This window comes from Xiphophorus hellerii, chromosome 20 (assembly GCF_003331165.1).
Source record: "Xiphophorus hellerii strain 12219 chromosome 20, Xiphophorus_hellerii-4.1, whole genome shotgun sequence".
Lineage (NCBI taxonomy): Eukaryota > Metazoa > Chordata > Actinopteri > Cyprinodontiformes > Poeciliidae > Xiphophorus > Xiphophorus hellerii.
In genome coordinates this window covers 29667105-29689827 of record NC_045691.1, presented here as the reverse complement: position 1 = coordinate 29689827, position 22723 = coordinate 29667105, and the positions used below count along the sequence as shown (strand labels likewise).

Below are 22723 nucleotides of genomic sequence, written 5' to 3'. Positions count from 1 at the left end.
AAACAGACTACAGTAAAGCAACCTGTAGTCTTGAGCTGTGAGGCTTCCTGCTATATATGTGGCTCTAATGGAGGGGCAGCACTGGACCAGCTGTGCACCAGTGAACCCAGTAGAAGAACTAACCCTGGAAGGTGGACATTTCTATTATTGCGACTTAGCTGGTAAATGTGTAGTTTTTGTTAAACCAGGTGTTTCCATGTCGTCTGTTTTGTGTCCTTTTGTTGGGTTCATCCATTTCATGCTGATCCTGGCTCTTTGTGTTTCCAGTACTTTAAAACGGCCAGTACTCCTCTAACTGCCATACAGAAACATGGGTGATTTGTGTTTTTATGTTTCATTGTTTTATATATATGTTGTGAACATCATGTTGCGTAATTTTAAATCATTATTATTTCACTTTCTACTAGTTTTTAGATGTACTGTTTAAAAAGCCCATCTAGGGGCTGCAAATTCTAGCTTTTGCTGTAAGCACTATGATGCAAACATTGGACTGCTGCTCTGCTCAGTTTGTCTATGTTGATGTGTGTCTGTCCCTATCAATCAAGCTTAAATGAAAATAGAAGTGATAAATTCCTTATTAATATTACGGTTTGTAAAACACATTTCTTCTTGTTATCTGGTCTGGCATCTCAAATCTGCAGCATTTTACCAATATTATCTTACCTTTGATATATTACCTAAGGTAAGATAATATATCAAAGGTATATTGATCTACCATCAATATCTATTTTTATTATTATTAATATTACTATTCCTGGCGGTATGGTGAGGGGAAATTGTTGAAGTGCTGGTATGGCGTCCCGGTGCCGACCCACTTGAAGCTCCGCTGGTTTCTGGGATCATGCATGCGATCCGATCCAACCCGTATCCAGGCTTCATCTGAAGAACCGTCTCAGAAACGTGGTGCTAACCGTTCTGCCTCACTCTCCGTTTGCTGGCTGTCAGGAGGAAGAGTAAACAGGCTCTCAGGGATTACAAGAAGGTCCAGATCCAGCTGGAGAACCTGGAGACCAGCGTCAGGGACCGATGCAAGAAGGAGTTCACAGGTAACGTTCAAAACTAAGAACTTCATTTACAAACACATCAACAAACAACATGTTGCTACAATGGAGTTTTTGGAGTTCAACAAAGATCAGATACATTTTCTGGGCCTAATGCTTAAACAAGGATAATCTTCTAATTCCTTGTTTCTGTATAAGAATGAAAACATGAGTGTTTAAAAAATATGAGAAGCTGGTGATAGAGCCGACCTCCACCTTTCTGCCTCACCCAGACCTGATGACAGAGATGATGGACATGTCCAGCGACCTGGTGGGCTCAGGTATCCCTTTCCTCGACTACCGCATGTATGCAGAGCGCATTTTCTTCCCCGGCCACCGGGAGTCGCCCTTGAGGCGAGGCCTGGACATGCAGGAGTGTCGGCGGCAGACGGTGGAGCAGGGCCTCATCCAGCTGTCCAACCTGCTCAACAGCAAACTCTTCCTCACCAAGGTACTCATCCTCACTGTTAGCATCCCTGCTAAAAACCATGGCCAGGTCCCAACGCCGGGTACCAGTGCCAGGTCCCAACGCCGGGTCCCAGTGCCAGGTCCCAACGCCGGGTCCCAGTGCCAGGTCCCAACGCCGGGTCCCAGTGCCGGTGTTGGGAATTGGAATTCTGGAAGCCAAAAATATTGTACTAACCTCACAAGGTGGGATCAAAATTGTTGGGAATCTGAATTCGTGTCGATATGTGGCTCATGTAATTATTAATAACGTAAAAATTCTTTAGTCTGAGCATAAGCCAAACTCAGTCACTCGTGAAAGAATGAATTCAGACCACAAGCAGAAGAAACTCTTCACACAACAAGGAATGATGTCTAATCAAGTCTGAGAATTTATTAAACTATCCCAGCTTTACAGCTGAATTGTTCCATGAATAACCTCTTTGTTTAACTACCTTTGCTTTCTGCCCTTCAGTTCATTCATACTCTGGAGAGCCAGCGGACCTTCTCCCCCAGAGACCGGGCCTACGTGGCCTCGCTGCTGACCGTGGCTCTTCATGGCAAGCTGGAGTATTTCACAGACATCCTCAAAACTCTGCTGAACGACCTGGTGGAGCAGTACGTGGCCAAGAACCCCAAACTCATGCTGCGAAGGTGAGGAGAGGGGGGAGAACATCATAGTACCCTGAGCCTTTAAAGCGGTTCTGAGATCTTGGCCGTGTGTATCTGCAGGACAGAGACGGTGGTGGAGAAACTGCTGACCAACTGGATGTCCATCTGTCTCTACACGTTCCTCAGGGTCAGTAAGAGCAGGAAGAGAGGTTTATGTTCAAATTGTTGGTGAGAAATTTGTTGGGATCTTGAGACTAACTGCGCGATTTTACGCCGTTCAGACCACAAATTTCAGACCAGTTGTTTTTCTCCAAAGGAAGGCTGTCTTACAGAAATGAGAAAATCGTCAACTTTTATGTTTTTGTGCCGGGTTGTCACATTTATGAAAACAGTTTGAATTGATTGTTTGAATTAATTTGAAACTGTCATAAATTATTATTTATTGTTGTTGATTTAGTAGAAATAGTAGTCTTCTCTGAAGACCCTGAAGGCCCGACGACTTGGCTAGACATTCCTGAACCTTAGAACGTCCAACTCATTTCATTTTAATAACTTTCAAATTCCTTGTTATAAAGAAGAGACAGGGAGTCAGTTTATGACCAGCTGGTTGTTATGCTGGAGGTCAAACTGGGCTGGTTCATCCTTTGATCAAAGAAGTTTGATTTATAATTGCAGATCCATCGAACATCTTGGATGGATGAATGAATTGATGGATTGATTCAAGGGTATCTCAAGAAGACCATAGCTGAAGAGCAACTTAGAAGTTTAGATCTTTTCTTTTTGCTTCTCTAATGTCTGACGTCAGACTTGATCAAAGTCAACACATGGTTTTTATGTATATAATAAGAAAATTACTTCAGGTTTAAAAACCAGCCCCTTGTTCTATGCTTCACTTGATCTGGAGGGTCTGGACTCTTGGCTGTTGAGAAACAATTAGTTCATGGAGGTGTGGACTGTGTTGAGGTTTTAAATTTTCCCCCAGTCCGTGACAGGTGTAATGCGCCAGTTTGATGCTATGAAGCTTACCCAAAGTTGCCTGTGCTGTGAACAACCATCCTCCACTACGAAGAGAGAAGTGCCGAGCCGAACGAGGCGGCTGTTAAAGTTAACTTAATATTTGCAAGCATGGCCAACACAGACTAAACAGCTTTGTTCACTTCCTGCTAAAACTACAGGGAGACTGCAATTCTAAAACAACATAAATCGACGTCATCGTTAACAACTTTGCCTTCTGTCCACTGATTGGTAGGAAATCTACCGGAGACTATCCAAGAGGATAAAGCCCAGAAAGATTCATCAACGGAATCCAATACGTTTTTTAATCAAACTTTTAAACATAATTTTTTAGGGAGTGATGAATAAAAAACTCAGCAGGATTTTGAGTTACATGCTTGGGGAAAAAACAGTCATGTATCCTCCTTTCACTTTACAGTGACTCACTGCTTTGTGCTTGTCTGTCACATTCAACCCCAACTTTTTTTAATTGGCAGGAAGGGCTTTGCAAGGCACTGTATTCTTCATCTGATGAAGACCTAAATGCCTTTTGGTGTCCATGTGTTGCCCTGGCGAACTGTCCCAGGACCCTGTGAGCAGCAGCAGCTTTAGACATCGACTCACTCGGATGTTTAGTTCAGGTTTCTCTCTGAGCTTGTATTCAGGGAACGGCTGAAAACGAACCAGAACCTTAACAGCTTGTCCTTGTCTGGGCCCTTCACTCTCTCCTCCAGAGTGTGTTTGGCCAATACTAATATCTTGGTGTGTGTGTGTGTGTGTGTGTGTAGGACTCTGCTGGCGAGTCTCTGTACATGCTGTTCAAGGCCATAAAACACCAGGTAGATAAAGGGCCGGTGGACGCCGTAACTCGCAAGGCCAAGTATACTCTGAATGATAACCGTCTGCTGCGGGAGGACGTGGAGTACAAGACCCTGGTGAGAACGAGCTCCGTCATCCTGGGGAACATTCCCATGACCTTCAGCAGGTTGAAGGATTCTTCCCCACTCCTTCTCCTCCCCTCCCCCATTGCTTCTTGGCCTCCAGACGCTGAACGTGTTGGTGCAGGGTGGAGGAGTGAGCGAGACCCAACCGCTGCCTTCCAAAGTGCTGGACTGTGATACCATCACCCAGGTGAAGGAAAAGCTCCTGGATCAGGTGTACAAGAGCACCTCCTTCTCCCATCGGCCACACGCCGACTCCCTGGACCTAGGTGAGTATCCACACACACACACCCACGCACACCCCTACACACACAGCTGGCCCCTTCTCCCTGAACACATCTGCTGCTTCCCTCCAACAGTATCTGGGGAAGGATAAGTAGAAGTTCAACTTCAATGTTCACACAATTTCAAACTGTTGCGCTGTGGCGCCCCCTACATCAAAAGAAACATAACTGCGTTACATGATCAGTGCCTGTCCAGTCTCTCTTTTCCTGCGCCCCCTGTTTCTGCTGCTGCTCCTGTTCTCTCGAGTTTTTATTGATTCCAGTTTGCTATGAAAAGTGAGCAAATAAAATTTACAGTCCGGATCTCAAAGGCAAATGCTGTTCGGAAACAATTTAGTTGCACATCTGGAAGTGGCACAAGTCTGAAAAAATCTGACCTGGACTGTTCAGAACCACGTCTGAACAGCCCAGGAGAAGTCGGATATGGTTCACGTTTACCTGCTGACCTGAATTGTTCCTTGTACCGCCGCCCCAATTTCGCCCCCTGCAGCTGAGTAGCAGCAGGACACCAGCAGGATGCAGCACAAGGCAGCAGTGAGATCTCAGTGTTCGTCCTCTGACCTCAATCACACTGAGAACTGGTTGAGGAGTTTTATTAATATGATACATTTCATTATAAAAAGGTTAATGAAAGAGTCTTCTGATATCTGCATCAGTAACTCTGGGTGCTGCCATGGTTTTTTTTCTCTTCTGGTGTCTTTAATTCACCTTTAACTGATTCAGTGTCAGTCTGAGTGAAAAAACTGGCAGCAATACGCAAAAAGGCGTCCCGTCACTCCAAACACACTCAGCGGTTCACTGGTGAACTTGGTTCATCTTTGCGTATTTGATGGCACCTTTATTCATGAATAGAAATTAAACAATGTTTATGCTGATATTGCATTTGAGGGAGTGTTGAGTATAACAACACCCTGCTGCTCCTGTTCAGAGTGGAGGTCTGGTGTTGCGGGCCACCTCATCCTGTCGGACGAGGACCTGACGTCTGTGGTGCAGGGCAGCTGGAAGCGCCTCAACACCCTGCAGCACTACAAGGTGACGCCCCCCTCGGCCAGAGCCGCCCTGTTCGGCCGCCCGAACGGAGGCCCTAACCGCCGCTGTGTGTCGTTCCAGGTCCCCGATGGTGCAACTGTGGCACTGGTGCCGCGACACACCAAAAACATTCACCATGACAACCATGATTACATCGCCGGAGAGAGTGAGTTCCTTTGCAGAAATCATTTGGGTGATGGAGCAGCCACTGCTGCAGCGGCGCGCTGCTCATCGCTGGCATCCCGTTGTGCGAACAGAGACTCCCATGCTGGAGGATGCAGACGAGGGCGGCGTGAAGCTGTGGCACCTGGTGAAGGCCAGCGAGGAGCCAGAGCTTCCTAAACACCGCCGAGGGAGTTTAAGGGAGCGGGAGCGGGCCAAGGCCATCCCTGAGATCTACCTCACCCGCCTGCTCTCCATGAAGGTACACACACACACACACACACCCACGCCCACACACACACCCACACACACACACACTCTTTGGGGCGGTGGCGGTATTTCGTCCTGCAGTCTGTGGGATCACCGCTTCAATTCCCGCTCCATCCGCCTCTGTCGTTGTGTCCTTGGGCAGGACACCTCGCCTTCCTTGCCTGCTGGTGGTGGAAGTGAAATGGCAACCTCACTTCTGGTAGCTGTGGCTACAATCTAGTAGTTTACCACCATCACTGTGTGAATGTGAATGACTGATTTCATTGTAGAGCGTCCACTGAGGGTTGACAAGTGCTGTATAAGTCAGATTTCATTTCATTTCATTTCTTTGCATTGACTTGCTTTCATTTGTCATTTATTTCTACAGCCTAACCGTAATCCTTACCTTAAACCTAACCATTACCAGTACATGCCTAAGCCTAACTTAAACTCTGTACTCTAGTCTCAATCGAAGCCACTAGCCCAAAAACAGCACTGCTTCTTATGGAGCCTCGGCTTTGGGCCCCATAAGAATCAGTCGCTCTCCACAACGTAGCATTTGTTAGAAAATACAAGGCCACACATAAAGATGGAAGCTACTCTATTATGCTACACAGTTGAACAGGTACAAACCTTTAAGATTCCCTAGCAGCCAGCTTTCAGATTCCTCCCTCTCCAACACGCCTGAACCAAGCAGCTCACCAGCATCTTTTCGGCGTGCAGAAGCCGCTGGCATTCATTTGATTCAGGCGTGTAGAAGTGGGGATACATCTGAATGTTGCAGGGTGGTAGATCTGCAATATGCTCCAGCATGTACAGACATGAAGTCAGATGGGACAGTAACTGTAGAACAAAGAAAACTGTGTTCTGCATCAGCAGCAGAACCAACTCTGATCCTGGTTCTGGTAGCGTTGGTTATGCCCGTAGCTTCATAATCCCAAATGGTGACTTGATCCTTAGAATGACTGCTGCTTGTTTTCTGTTGACTCGCTCTTATTAGCCTGTTAGTCGGCAAGTTACACCAGGTAACACGGCTACCAACATGTTGATGTCAGGCGATGTAAACTGTCAGCGTAACACCACATGATCCTGTGATCCATTGTTGTCCTTAAATACGATGATCTGGTTTGATTTTGAATCCGTTTGTCCCGTCTTTGTGTCTGTCAGGGGACGTTACAGAAGTTTGTGGACGATCTGTTCACAGTAATCCTCAGCACCAGCCGTCCCGTCCCGCTAGCCGTCAAATATTTCTTTGACCTGCTGGACGACCAGGCGGGACAGCACAGCATCACCGACCCGGAGACCATCCACATATGGAAGACTAACAGGTAGGCGGGCGGGGGGACCAGGCGGGATCTAAAAACCCAAGCCAACAGGTTCTGCTGACGGGAACATTCTGTGGTGTTGAAGTTGTTGCAGAGAAAAGAAAGCTCATCTTAAAAGTGAAGTCAGAGATGGAACCTGGTTGTGTTATCGGCTGTTGATTTAGATTGGAGCTGAACTCAGCTGACCCCAGAGTTTAACCTGCTAGCTTAGGAAAAGGGCTCAAGCCTCCCAGTGACAAAGGAGACGCACAACACCGACTACTTACTGATCCGAACCACGATAACGGCTAACATATGACAATAAAAACAGTTTGACATTTTATCTCCATGATCATCTGGTGTTTGTTTTGAAGCCCTTTTTAACTACAGGTCTGAACTTTAGCAGAGCCACATGTTAGCACCATTAGCTGTACAATCAGTTGCAACATCAGCTGATGGTGCTGATGCTTCATAAAATCAATAAAATTTGGCCAATATGACCAAACGGGTCTCTTCACTCAAAGGCTTCTTCAGATTCACTGTAATACAGACAGTATTTCCGCTACAGGAAATCTTTCCTGCCAACAGCCATCGCAATATATAATAACTCTTTGAAGTATTTGAATTAATATGAGTTACAACAACATTTAATTTCCCTTTGTGATCAATAAAGTATTTTTGAATTTGAATTTGAATCAGCTGCACCTGGAGCATCAATATAAGTTAAATCACTACTCAACACATTTTGACACTTTGCCCTAACATTCACTACGCTGGTGTTTTGTAAGTAACTTTCATCGTTTGGTATAATGTTGGAATAATTCCCTTTTTGGAAATGAGAGTTTATTTCCCCTGTACAGACGAAGGTCAAGAAGAAAGAGGTCAGCCCCAGGCTCTCAGCTGCACCTGCAGTAAACCGATCTGTGTGCCGTTCTGTTTGTCTCCAGCCTCCCTCTGCGTTTCTGGATCAACATCATTAAGAACCCTCAGTTCATCTTTGACGTCCAGGTGTCGGACCATGTGGACGCCGTCCTCTCGGTCATTGCTCAGACCTTCATGGACTCCTGCACCATCGCTGACCACAAACTGGGGCGGGTGAGGCGTCGCTCCTCTTTCACTCTTCCACTTCAGATGCTTCCAGGATGTGGACGTGATTGTTTCTCTCTCTCTGGCTGTCTTGTGGAACAGGATTCTCCCATCAACAAGCTGCTGTATGCCAGAGACATTCCCCGCTACAAACAGATGGTGGAAAGGTTTGCTCCGCTTTAGCTCACATCTCTTTGGTTAAAAGCTGCTTCAGATAGATCAGGATGGAAAGGAATACTTCTTATGAATGAAATTCTAAACTACTCCAGTCAAACTCGGATTTCATACGTAGTTTGAGTTGATGTCATGACATTTGCAGGTACTACGCTGACATCAGGCAGACTATATCAGCCAGCGACCAGGAGATGAACTCGGCGCTGGCCGAGCTGTCCAGGGTGAGTGGAGCCTCACTTCCTCTCCCGCAGGACGGCAAGCGGCTCGGCGCCGACTCACCTGAAGGCTTTGTGTTTCAGAATTACTCCGGAGAGCTGAACTACCTGGTGGCACTGCACGAGCTCTACAAATACATCAACAAGTACTACGACCAGGTGCATCCCACACCGCTGAGAATGAGTTTCTGCTCAGGAAAACGCTTCATTTAAGATTAGAAAATTTTTATATTTTAAAATACAGAAACGTGGGCTTAATGAAAAGTATGTTTAATACCTAGCTCAGATTTTTTTGTATTTTTTTTTTCAAAAGCTCCTTTCACTTGACAAAACAAATCTCATCAGAACCAGAGATTGTAATTCCTCCCATCTGACTCCGTTTCTGCTTCTGTCACGTCTACATGTTTCAAATCGTCAAAGAAAAGAATATCAGACAAGAATAACAAGGAGTGAACAGAAAACACTCATGACTTTTTGTTATCGAACATCCGCAGTGGAATAGAACCGAACTCCTTTCCAGACGGACTTCTTGTTGCCCGACCACAGCCTGCTCAGATAAATGCTCCATTTCACCTCCAATATCAGAACATGTTTCTCTAGGCAGAAAAAGCTTGAACCCAAAGTATGTCCAGATGTCGGGATTATTCATGAAATACTTTAAAACTGAATATTATTTAAAAAATTGAGTTATTTAGGTGATTTCATTCCCACAGTTGAAACTCAGAGTTATGTGTCTTACGGATTTATTTCTGTCGATTACGACTTACAGATAATGAAAACTTAAAATTATTATATATTCTCAAAGTTATAATATAGCATAAAGTCAATTTAAAAACAGTCTCTGCAATGACTCATCTCTGTACTCCTTTAGCAAGAGTTACTGAAACGATGCGTTTAGGCGTAGTGGTTCTTTTAGGCTAACCGCTACTGCACTGTTGCCTTGCATATCACTGTTAGTGGACCGAGACCAGAGGCAGGCAGAGTAGCCAAAAATTGAGCTCAAGAAAGAGTAGCACTACTTCAACATATTTTTACTCGAGTAAAAGTAAAACGTAGCCGTCCAAGAAATTATTCAAGTATTTGGCATTTGGTAAAAAAGTCTATGCAAGTAACTGATCAAATGATCAATCATTTAGTATTTAAAAATGACATCATCAGACAGACCAAAATATAAAACTTAAGTGGAAATTTTGGTATTTTAAGGATGAAAATGATAATTCATATAAATAACACACACAAAAAAATCAAGCCAAAAATATATATTTTTTCCAAATCAATTTCCTTCAATGGAGAAACTTATGAAACTTTAACAAGAACTGCAGCTGTGTGTCTGTGTCTGGTGAATTTTGGATTAAAACATGTTTGTTCTTCGTCCAGCGGGTTGAGAATCCAGAGATTTTAAGTTATTCCACTGAGCTGACCAGCCTAGTCTGAGGTCGCCCTGCTCCCGAATGAAATGTCGCTAACCGTTTGCCCTCTTGTCATAATCTCGGCAGATCATCACAGCTCTGGAGGAGGACACGACAGCCCAGAAGATGCAGCTGGGCTACCGGCTGCAGCAGATAGCTGCTGCTGTGGAAAACAAAGTCACCGACTTGTGACAGAAGAGACGTGATGGTGTTGGTGCTCTCTGCAGCATCTTCACTCCTGCTACCCCAGGAGTCCTGAGTAGAAACGGGACAACAAAAACAAAAAAACGGACAACAGAAGACACCTGGACAGATGGAAGCAGGAGCGGTCTGCTGTCACTCCACTGAGGTTTTTACGTTTTTCATTCTGCTGAGGTCAAGCCATGAAGAGGAGAACCTGAGGTGATCTGAAGACTGATCACGTGGGATCTGTTGTTACTTTCTCCAGTGTCAGTTTAAGGACACAGCTCTTATTCTTTGTGTGCTTGTTGCTGCTGTATGGTCGAGTGTGTGTGTGTGGGCATGTTTTCCTGTTTGTAAGCTGTCTCATTTCGAGTTTAATGGTATTTAGTGCTGGAAGCAACACATTGGATCTTAATATAAAGGCTACTTTACTTTGAGAACTGACCTTAAGTTGTATTTTATATCTAGAAGTGAAAACAAAGCCTCGGTCTGACATCCCACATAATCAAACATCAGTAGAATAAGTTGCTACCGCTCTACCTCAGCCCTCTGAGCTGCATCAGTGATGTTTGCTTTGTGCTTTTCAGCTGCTTCCATCCACTAAGTGCAGCAGCTCTGCCCTGTTGTGCCCTCAGAACCAGCTTCAAACACACACACATTCTAGACATTTCTGGTTTCTTTTTTTTTTTAAAGTTTTGTAGAATCATTAAAAAAAATGTTTTTGTTTGTTTGTACACCTCTAGGTGTTCTTTTTTACGGTTTAACTTTAGTTTTAAATTGTGACTCACTTGGTTTGACTGGATCGTTTCTATCGGAGGCAGGACTACTCTGTAGATCCTGTCTGTGCATTTCCTGTATTGAGCGGCACTTTTTCATACGCTGACGTTTTATATTTTCAACAAATACTCAGATTAGTAGGGGTCAGATTTGTGGTTCTTAGTTAATGGCAGCTGCTGTACAGAATACTCATTAAAATATTTATTCAACAAGATGCCAACTTCACTGCTGATCTGATCACAGCTGGCTCGGAAAGAAGCCGATGTTTAATGGCCGACACCTTCCGCCAGAATCCAAAATAAAGTGAATGGACAGCATTGTTTTTTGTTTTTTTTTTTCCCAGATGGCTCATTCATCTCTGTACTTTGCAAAACTTTGTACTACGACTGATCTCATCAGACAAGCAGCCTGCAGGTCTCTAGTGACGTTCCCAGACAAACTTCTGTTTATCACTGTTCAGACGGAGTGAAGCTCACCGGTACCGACCCGATGGAGGACTAACTATTAGACACATTCGGCGATGTAGAGCAGGCTCTGCAAGGAGCAGTTTTAATGTTTCACATTTTGTGTTGCTGTTGTTGTACATATTGATCCGAAATGTAACCATAGCGATTTAACCTGTTGATTGAAACAAAAAGTCCACAGATATAATAAAATATTCCTAAAATAATGATCAGATTTCATTTTTGAAAGTATCATTCACTTCCAGTGCAGTTTCACCGCAACCAATGAGTTGCTGCAGGTGAACTTCCGACAGGAAATATGTCTCTACAAACAGGAAGTCAATTCTCTCTCTGGAAGGCCGTCAACTCAAAGCGGAGGCTCTACACATCCAACTAGACAAGGAGTTCCCAGATCTGGAGGCGCTTTGAAAATAAAAATAGTATAGATATATTTCTGTATTTCCAGTCTTTATTATCAAAGTCTGTTTTGCCATTTTCCATTCACTGCCTGATACATTTAGTGTCAAAAGTGGCTCTAAATGGATTGGGACTGCATAAAAAGAGAAAGATCTTGAGGAGACTAGATAAGAAGTCTAAATGCGTTCAAGTAAATATAACTAATAAATGTTATTAGTTATTACCCCACGTCTCGTTAAAAACCCTAGAACAAATTGTGAACAGATTCAAACGTACTAGAATAGATTTCGTACCACTAGATGTCACTGTGGCGTTTCTTCCATAACCCCAGATGTGGTCGCTGGAATCTGGCAGGAGGACAAAGTGGAATATGGCAACGTGATGTAAAAGGGTTCTTCATAAATCATGAAAATACACTTTAAAATAAACAGTAAATCAGGCTTTGTTATGTTTTTGACTCATTCTTTAAACTATGCATACAGTCCAACTAATATTAGTCTAATATTTGCTGTTATTATAAAAAAAATTATAACAATGTATCAAGTAACTGGCTTGAACCCAGTGTAAAAGTTGACCAGACTGCAACAGGGTTGAACCCGTTGACTGGCTTAACAGTCCAACCTTCAACCCTGTAACAGAAACAGGTTGAACGTTACGGGGTTGAAGATTTTCACTAAAAGTTGCCATAAGTCCACATCAGCTAGGGTATGGAGCAACATATGTTATGATGAAAACAGGAAATTAATATATGTTTCAAAGACAATTCTTTACTTTTTCCCAAACAACAATAAATATCATTTACATGCGTAACAGTGTTGAAAAGTTGAGCTTGACGATGACGATCTTTGAATAAAAAATAATCAAATATAGGTAAGAAGTTTTTCTAACACTTAAATCTCTTTTACAGTGTGAGTGAGAAAAGACTTCCATGGTGCTGAGGAAATTGGACTGAACCATTATTTATAAAAAGGGGGATTGGTATGCTGTTATGGGGTTGAACAAAACTGGAGGGACATTATTAAAAAGTGCGATTTTATAAATAATTAATGTATTTTTCTCATATTTCTTTTATTTAGGTTAAAGTATACTAACAAATTTTTATAATAGTAGAAATAACTTGCAGTTACTGGCTATTTTTATTTGTTTTATATTTAGTGAAAAATTAACATTGGTCAGTGGGGACAAGCTCATTTGGCTGACCTCTACGCTTCAACAACCCATAAAATTTTTCAAAACTTAATTTTTTAAATATATTTTTAAATATATTTGCATGTTATATATATAATATATAACACGTGTATTACCAAGACACATGGATATTTCCATTTCTTGATTTTTCTCAAGAAAAATCAAGTCAAGATTTAAGTCAGTGAGCCTTCAGCTGCCTCTGGACACATTCACAAACACAAAACATTTCTTGATTTTTCTCAAAAATGTGGTTTGCATTATATGAAAATCTTTGTTGTGTGCTGTTCCGTTTGCACAGAGTGGAAATGGAGCATTGAACATAAAAAGAAACTGACAACAGAGGTGATGACATCACACTAATACATCATAGGCCTCTTTGACAAACAGACCTGTCATAACTGTTCCCACATTCTGAGAGAGATTCCTTTTGAGAGAGTTTGTTGAATTTTGACTGAATCGACAGAGACCTTGAACACAGCCAAGAATTAAACATGCAGCAACAGGAGATTAGGACTGATTTTGAAGCTTTTGAAGCAAAACTTTCATGGGAAGACATGGTCGAACTTAACATCCAAGTTGACTATGAAGCCATTATTTTCCCCGTGGATAGTGGCGCAGGAACATCTTCTGCCAGACTAGAGATTTCCCCATCAGGGGAAGCACAACGGGTAACATCTCCCGGACTAGAGATTTCTCCATCAGGGGAAGCACAACAGGTAACATCTGACGGATCAGAGATTTCTCCCTCAGGGGAAGCACAACAGGTAACATCTGCCAGACTAGAGATTTCCCCATCAGGGGAAGCACAACAGGTAACGTCTGACGGATTAAAGATCTCTCCGTCAGAGGAAGCACAACAGGTAACATCTGCCAGTCTAGAGATTTCCCCATCAGAGGAAGCACAACAGGTAACATCTGCCAGACTAGAGATTTCTCCCTCAGGGGTAGCACAACAGGTAACATCTGCTGGTCTAGAGATTTCTCCCTCAGGGGTAGCACAACAGGTAACATCTACTGAGAGAGAATTAGAGAGTTGTCTCTCAGTAGAAGACCAGCAGGATTCAAATTCCTTTGCTGACCCATTGCCGGTCAACTCAGTGCAAATCCACCAAGCATTCAACCCATTTCCAGTTTTTCTTCCTATTCCTCCTTCAACCAGTCTGGCGCCAGGCTCAGACCACCCAAACCAGGATTTCCAGTATGGTTACTCAAACAGGGAGTTGACAGAGGCCTTTTCTAGATATGAAGCCCCCCACTGTCAACATCCCAAGCAGAGTAGAAACCCCCATAATATCTCTGCGTTTAACCACTACTCTATGTACATTGAACAGGCTAACAAGCATATCAGCAGTCTCACGAAGCAGGTGTACGATCTTAAGAAGCACCTCCAACTTAAAACCTTTGATCTTGATGAGGAGAGAGAACAACGAATCAGAGTTCAAGTAGAATGTACAGCCCACCTGAAAAAGATCATGGAACTAGAGGAAACTTTAGAGAATGAACGCCATATGAAAGCCAAATGTGAACAGAAAGAGGAGGAGCAAGAAAGATCAGTTGCGGAGGACATGCCCAAAGCAGCAGTTTATGAGGACCTTCTTAATGAGCTCAATATCCTAAAGACGCAAGCTGAAAAACATGACTTGAACAAAGCAACGCTGGAAGAAGCTTTGGTAGAAGAACGTCAGCTAAGACTGAAATGTGAAGACAACCTCAAGACTTACCTTGGACTTGACACCAAATGCAAGGAACAGGAGAAAAAAATCCAATCTATGCAAAGTTACATTGTAAATCTGACTGTAGAGCTTAACCTTGCTTTAAAAGATGACGATTACGAAGTCCCCTCTCAAAAAGACTTCTCTAATCGATCAGAGGTCTCCACGAAATCACAGATCTCCACAAAATCACACATCTCCTCCCCATTAGAGGTCTCTGTGCCATCAGAGGCCTCTATACAATTACAGGAGTCCATCGTAACAAGCCACCATGCAAACACAAGACTTCATACAATTAGTGGCTCCCAGCAACACAAAGGTCACCACTCAAATGGAAACTTGAACGGAAACAAAAGAATTCCACCTTACAGAGGCCCCCAGGGAAACCCAGTGTTTAACACAAACCAAGGTTTCTATCCAAACCCAAGCCACTATTCAAACCCAGGCTATCATCCAAAACAAGGCCATTATCCAAACCCACGGCGGTATCCAAACTCAGGCCCATATGCAAACCCGGGCCTAAACCCAAATACAGGCTTCAATAAAAACAGAAGACATCCCACTAAATAGAACTAAATAAAAACCTGTGAGGTGCAAATACACAATAATGAACATCACAGAAAAAAACACTAAGAACACATACACACTCAAGATTCATCTATATTTTATTGTCCTATGTCACAACTGTCATAAATAAGCTTTTCAGACTAACACAGTATCCCTTAAAACATGTAACATGTACATCATGCTAAAAAGTATGGTAAACCTGCAACTACTTTTCAAAGTCATCCAGGTAAGCTGCAGGCTGCACGTTGGCACAGTGGTCAGCAATGTTGCCTTAAAGCAAAAAGGTTCCAGGCTCGAAAACCAACCTGGGTTCTTTCTGCAAGGACTTTACATGTTCTCCCCGTGCATATGTGGGTTCTCTCCGGGTACTCCAGCTTTCCCCCACAGTCCTAAAACATGAAGGTCACACATGATAAATTAATTGGTCTCTCTAGAGTCCCTTTAGGTATATGTGGTTGTTTGTTTGGTATGTCTCTGGGTTGCTCTGTGATGGACTATAACCTGTCCAGGATGCACCCACCTTTTCCCCAAAAGCAGAAAAAATCCAAAAAATGAGAAGGAAAACCCCCCAATGACGAACATTAAACAGAAGCAAAACAAACAGTTCAGCTGTTAGTGTAAACTTGCAGTTTTATAGATAGCTAGATAGTCACCTAAAGCAAGCTAGCTGACTATCTCAATAGATGGATGGATCGATTAATAGTGTTATCAGATAGATATGCATTCTAACTGGCTTTGATGTTTATTGTTCATCATAGCTATCACGGCAGATAGCTAAGATGTGACAATCTATGATAACTAGCTAGCTACATAGCTAGGATGGATGGATAGCAATAATCTATCCATCCGTCCATTGATAGCTAGACTGATCAATCACAATAGTTGCTATCTATTGTATCTATTTATCGTTCAGATATGTAGATACCATAGGCAGATACCATAGGTAGATCTCCAGTCTTCGAGAGCTACCATCCTGCAACTTTAACATACATCGCTGCTCCAACACACGTGAATCAAATGAATTGCTTGTCACTAGGCCTGTTCAGAGTACGATAAGTAGGTACCGGAGGTAGATAAGATAGGTAGGTACCGAGGTAAGTACTGGAAATAGATTCCGGAGGTGGATACAATAGGTAGGTACTGAATGTAGACACCAGAGGTAAGTACTGGCCGTAAGTACCGGAAGTAGATACGATAGACAGGTACTGGATGTAGATAGCAGAGGTTAATACGACAGGTAGGTACCGGAGGCAGGTATCTGAGATCGATACCGGAAGTAGGTACCTAAGGTAGATAAGACAGGTAGGTACCATAGGTGGATACGACAGGTAGGCACCGAAGGTGGATACGACAGGCAGGTACCGGAGGACGATACGACAGGCAGGTACAGGTGGTGAATACGACAGGTAGGTACCAGAGGTAGATACAACAGGTAGGTACTGGAAGTAGGTACCGGAGGTATATACGACAGGTAGGAGGAAGATACAACAGATAGGTACCGGAGGTAGATACGACAGGTAGGTAGGTACCAGAGGTAGATACGACAGGCAGGTACCGGAGGTGAATACGACAGGCAGGTACCAGAGGTAGATACGACAGGTAGGTACTGGAAGTAGGTACCAGAGGTATATACGACAGGTAGGAGGAAGATACGACAGGTAGGCACCGGAGGTGGATACGACAGACAGGTACCGGAGGACGAAATGACAGGTAGGCACCAGAGGTGGATACGACAGGCAGGTACCAGAGGTAGATACGACAGGTAGGTACTGGAAGTAGGTACCAGAGGTATATACGACAGGTAGGAGGTAGATACGACAGGTAGGTACCAGAGGTAGATACGACAGGTAGGCACCGGAGGTGGATACGACAGACAGGTACCGGAGGACGAAATGACAGGCAGGTACAGGTGGTGAATACGACAGGCAGGTACCAGAGGTAGATACAACAGGCAGGTACCGGAGGTGAATACGACAGGTAGGCACCGGAGGTGGATACGACAGGTAGGCACCGGAGGCGGATACGACAGGTAGGCACCTAGTGGATACCAGCTGTACGAGGTGGATACACAGGTAGTACCAGGTGATAAGAGTAGGTACGGAGATGGATAAGACAGGTAGAGTATACCGAAGGCAGGTACCGGATAAGTACAGTAGATGCAAGAGGTACCGGAGGTGATATGACAGGAACCGGAGGTAGATACTACAGTAGGCACGGAGTGGATACGACAGGTAGGCATAGGAGGTGGATAAGACATGTAGGTACTGTAGGTGGATACGACAGGCAGGTACCGGAGGTGGATACGACAGGCAGGTACCGGAGGCGGATTTGACAGGCAGGTACCGTATGTGGATATGACACGTAGGTACCGGAGGCAGGTATCCAAGATCGATACCATTTTTTCGTCCTTTATTCCAGGACATAACTGACGGTGTCAGCCTCTTTGTTGCTATTTTATTGTGATTGGTGATGGTAGCGTTCTCCACCCCCTCTCCCAATCTTGATTTTATTTTCATTCTATACTGGCCGTAGCGAACCCGTCTGCCTGTCGTTGGTCCGCTGTTTTTCTGTAATTGGTGACGACAGCGTTTTCGCCCCCTCTCCCAATTTTGGCAAGCCTCCTGTTCGGAGTTCTGGGTTGGGCTACGTGTTGCCCCTCCACGTTTCTTTAATTGGTGACGGCAGCGTTTTTGCCCCCTCTCCCAGTTTTATTATTTCGCCCTTTATTCTGGACAAGGCTGATGGTGTCAGCCCCTTTTTGCTCTTTTATTGTGATTGGTGACGGTAGCGTTCTCCGCCCCCTCTCCCAATCGTAGTCTGCTCTGTCTGCCTGTGGTTTGGTTCGCTTCAGTTTTGGCCATGAATAGGTCCCACTGTTGTGCGGATTGCGGGGTTGTGCTTCAGGCAGATGATGGTCACGACCTGTGGCCTGTCTGCCTTGGGCGTGATCACCTGGTTGCAGCCCTTTCAGACAATCCTTTCATGAACTGCAACTACATGCCCCATGGAGTGAAAGTGGCTCGACAGTCCAGTTACACCCCTAGTGTGGAAATGACCTTCCACCTTCTGGGCATTTGGCCACTCCTAGGCGCTCTAAACGCAGGACTGAGGCCACAACCTCTGTGGCTCCTCCTAAGAAGAAGCGAGCTAAGTCTGATCAGGGTCTTTCCACAAGGGTTGAGCGATTGTCTACAGAGTTGGTGGAGATGAAATCACTTCTTCGGGCACCTCAGGTGGATCCTCCCATGACTAGGTTCTCTTTCCCACCTGTGCCAGTGTTAGCTGTGGATGACGATGTGCTGTCTTTGGCTGCCTATGCCTCTCACAGGCAGGTACCGGAGGTGAATACGACAGGTAGGAGGAGGAGGCACAGACATCTCGCGCTTCGGAGACTGGCTCACGCTCTTCGTCTCAGAGTGCGGCTAGTGTCTTGGGTGACAGTTCAATGCAGTACATCATGCATATGGCCTTGAGACAGTTGCAGCTGGATGTCCCGCCCTTGCAGTGCCTTTTTCAGGCGCGGACAAGGCCCTACTCCCTTTTCTGTCCCTCCATCAGAGGAGTACCTCAGGGAGTTGCATGCATGTTGGCGGGACCCTACAGCCTTTCCACGTCTCTCCACAGATGGTCGGGTGTTGGCAGCTATGCATGATTCGGTCAAGGCAGGCTTGGATCATATGCCTGCACTCCAACCTGCTGTTGCCTCGCTCATTGTGTCCCCAGATGAAGCCCTGCGTGATGATGTTCGGTGCCAGCGGGCTCAATGTCGTATTACAGATCTGTAAAGCATGCTGGAACTCGTGCTGGCCACCTTGGCAATTCCTTGGTGCACCTCATGGTTGCCCTTTCTGCATCCCTTCAGAATACCAGTGGGGCAGATACAGCTATCGGCTCTAGCGACACAGCACTTCAGGCCTTTGCATTCATGACCAGAGAGCTTGGGAGTGTGATGTCCTTTCTAGTCCAGGCTCGCCGACAGGCCTGGCTGGTTCAGTCCACATTGACTGAAACATGCCCCAGGACCCTCCGCAGAGTTCCTGTGGTGCCAGGGGAGTTATTTGGTTCTGCTGCCTTGGAAGCGCTGCAACAAACTTTTCAGGCACGGCAGAGTAGACAACAGCTTTCAGGGCTCAGCAGAGGTATGCCCCCTCCTCCTCATAATCTGGGGCGCCCATCAGCTGGCCCCAGCTTTCAACCGCTGCCTCAGGGTTGTGATCGGCCTGGTGGGTTTTACCCTCACGAGGTACAGCAGAGACCCAGCAGGGACATTCGTGTGCCGGTCTGTCAACCAACCAGGCACACCCGGGCCACAGACTTTGGTCGCTGCCACCCCAGAGCCCATATGGGTCATGGGGAGAGAAAGTGAGGCTGCCAGGCCAGCCGTCGGATATTTTTCTCATCAGCAGTTCAGTTACTGGGCTTCTCTCGCTGCTGATCCATGGGTAGTTGCCACTCTGACCCATGGTTACTGGCTACATTTCCGACGGCGGCCTCACATCTCACACCGGGTCAGAATGACCGTCATCACCGACCAGGTGAAAGCTCAAGCCCTGGACTAGGAGCTTTCTGCCCTCCTGGCCAAGGGTGCAATCGAGGCAGTGGATCCTCTGCGGCAACCAATGTATTTCCTCGTGCCAAAAAAGACAGGTGGATTTCATCCCATTTTTGATCTCAGGGGACTCAATCAGTATTTAAAAGTCCTGCCATTTCACATGCTCGTGACGGCAGAGATTTTTGGGCTGTGACAAAGGGAGGATGGTTTACATCAATTCACCTCACAGATGCGTACTTTCATGTACCTATTGCAGCGAACATCGCCGCTTTCTCAGGTATGCCTATCGGGGTCGTCACTGGCAGTTACTGTGCGCTCCTGTTCGGCCTCTCCCTTTCCCCAAGGGTGTTCACTCGGTGCGTGAAGGCAGCCCTCTCTCCTCTGCAGGCCTGCGGCATGAAGGTTCTGCCATACCTCGACAATTGGCTTCTCTGCGCCCCTCGAGAGCATGCATCTCGCTATACCAGTCGCCTGCTTGCTCATGGGTCTCGGTTGGGCCTCAAGGTAAAGTTGGAGAAAAGCTGTCTGTTTCCATCACAGACAACCACTTTTCTTGGGATGCTTTTGGATTCTCCCTCCATGACAGCCTACCATCTGTCCGGAGGGTGCACGACATTCTCCAGCTGGTGAGTCGATTCAGGCTGGGAAGGCAGCTTCGTTACATCGCCTTCCTGCAGCTGCTGTGCAAACTAACATTGGTTACTCGGGCCATCCTTGGCCCAGTGTCCTCCTATATGCCTTTCCGCCCCTTTCCCTGAACTAACTCAGAGAGTTCTCAAGGAGGGCCACAGGATGTTGCTGGTAGCTCCGTATTGGCCGGCACGGCCATGGTTCCCACTTCTATGGGGTCTGTGTCACGGGGTCTCATGGTGTCTTCTGGCCAGGAGGGATTTCCTGTCTCAGTTGGGGGGTCATATAGGGCATCCCGATCCCCAACTGGTATTAGTCATTCAGTGCTTTCAGCACCGCCCTCTGGCGGTCAGCAGGGATGAAATAGAACGAAAGTTAGGTATGTAACTACGGTTCTATGAATCCCGGATGACCGCCAGAGATTCTCTGTCGCTCAGAATCCTTGCATTTCGCGAGAAGATTCTGTACGAACAGAGCCTCGGATGAAGTCATGCTATATAGCCTCTGATTGATCATTTGATATGTCACAGGTGTGACTCTGTTGATATTATTACTCGAACGGCTCATGCGCAAAGAGAACATTTAGTGCTTTCAGCACCGCCCTCTGGCGGTCATCCGGGATTCATAGATCCGTAGTTACATACGTAATTTTCGTTTTAAATCTGGATGTATTCGCTTTTTAAGACATGAAAATAACCTATGAAAGAAGGGAGCCGAGGGGTGTAAACAATGCAATTTGTAAATATATTTTAAATGAGCAGTATTATGCAAAATTGACCTTTTTGAGCTTCACATTTTATCAAAATCATACCTGGAGTATTGCTTTGATTCTTTCATGTATGTTTGAGAAATTCTTGTCCTCCTTGGAGCAGCCCTCCCACCACTCCTTCAGACTAGCCAGCAGCAATTAGCAAACACCTGGTGGAACTGCACATCTGCTGAGCTCATTATAGGAGCTATTTCCCAGTAAAAACACTGTTAAAGGGTTAATAGAGGAGCAATGTTGTGATGGCTTCCTGAGTTTCAGGAAGAGACAGAGGCCCAGTTTCAAATCAGGAAGTTTATCTGCCGTCACTGAAAAGAAAAATGTACATGATATATGCAGCATTTTTATAACTGAAGGCAACAGTCACACAACGGAGCTACGCTGCACCATTCAGGCCACTGAAATGAACTGAAAAAGTCCCAGTCCGTGTTATTCCACTACACACTCATTAGAGAAGTTTCATTGCAATCTGCAAATGCAGTGTTTTTATTTTACACAAATGTGCATACATCATCATTTTGACAAGTACAACTTTATTCCAAGGATCAAGAGGGTTCCGGGCAGAACATGGAAAAAAACCAAAAACGTTCAGCATCAAGCAATTCACAATGAACAAGTTGGAGCATACCATTCTTATAAAATATATAGCTTTAATTTATTAGTCAGCAACAACAATGGAAAAGGAAGATCTACACAAATCATAATATCACCTCTGTGCATGTTGTGTTCTCTTATCAGAAAGTGTGACATAAAATAAAACAACAATCAAAAACACAGACTTAAAAAAACAAACAAACAAAAGAAATATTTGTAAAAAAAAAAAAAAAAAAAGGAATTTTACAACCATTGTGCTTTTTGATAAAGACTTAATCTTAGGACTCTGGTTTCAGTTTAGGATTTTATTCGATTCTGGTGATGAAGACAAATACCGCAGTGAAAGCAGATGCAAACGTCGTGGACGAATTATCGATGGATCCATGGCGACTTTCATTCAGACTGTAAACAAGCCTGGAAAGACACTTTCAAAACTTTTTCCGTCTCAAATATCTGTGTTTAGTTCCTTCTAAATTATTTTTCTTTTCTGTAGAGTAATCTTGCACATAAAAACGACAAGAATTTCACTTCGGGTAGATCGGCTAAAGCAACTTTTCGGTAGCATGGTTCTCTAAAGTGCAGGCATGGGCCAGTATGATTGAGACAACAGAATCACGTAAAAACATCATTTCACAGTAATATGATGTCAAAACGGGAATTCTGAAGAAAATGTTCAACTATATCACATAAAAAAATGCGAATGCAAAATACTTTTGGCTGAAAAGTTGTCCTCTGTTCAGCTCTTTATAAAGCAACACTGGGATGTAGCTTCTGATAGCTCACCTGTGATAGGCTGTTTATTTTACTAACAGACATGCTAACTCTTAGTCTTTTGCAACTGTTTGTTTCAAAACACGATTAGCTTGAAGACACAGATTAAACTTTTTGAAGAGAGGTTCTGCAAAGCTGCATCAGTAACAATAACCTTGCCTGTAGTGAAACACAGAATGTT

General features: G+C 44.7%; 1 protein-coding gene across 5 annotated transcripts in view; it reads left to right on the top strand.

Moving 5' to 3' along the window:
- The window catches only part of LOC116710834 (plexin-B1-like), a 72318-nt gene extending 60735 nt beyond the window's left edge, over positions 1-11583 (top strand). For all 5 annotated transcript variants that reach the window (XM_032550085.1, XM_032550084.1, XM_032550086.1 and 2 more), the window contains 15 exons: positions 946-1046; positions 1274-1491; positions 1960-2138; positions 2217-2283; positions 3878-4024; positions 4134-4299; positions 5243-5346; positions 5425-5509; positions 5601-5767; positions 6922-7082; positions 8006-8153; positions 8247-8311; positions 8464-8539; positions 8618-8692; positions 10030-11583. In XM_032550085.1, the coding sequence (XP_032405976.1) occupies positions 946-1046; positions 1274-1491; positions 1960-2138; positions 2217-2283; positions 3878-4024; positions 4134-4299; positions 5243-5346; positions 5425-5509; positions 5601-5767; positions 6922-7082; positions 8006-8153; positions 8247-8311; positions 8464-8539; positions 8618-8692; positions 10030-10134 (1864 nt within the window). In that variant the 3' untranslated portion in view covers positions 10135-11583. The remainder of the gene's footprint in view (positions 1-945; positions 1047-1273; positions 1492-1959; positions 2139-2216; positions 2284-3877; positions 4025-4133; positions 4300-5242; positions 5347-5424; positions 5510-5600; positions 5768-6921; positions 7083-8005; positions 8154-8246; positions 8312-8463; positions 8540-8617; positions 8693-10029) is intronic.
- Positions 11584-22723: the final 11140 nt, after the last annotated feature.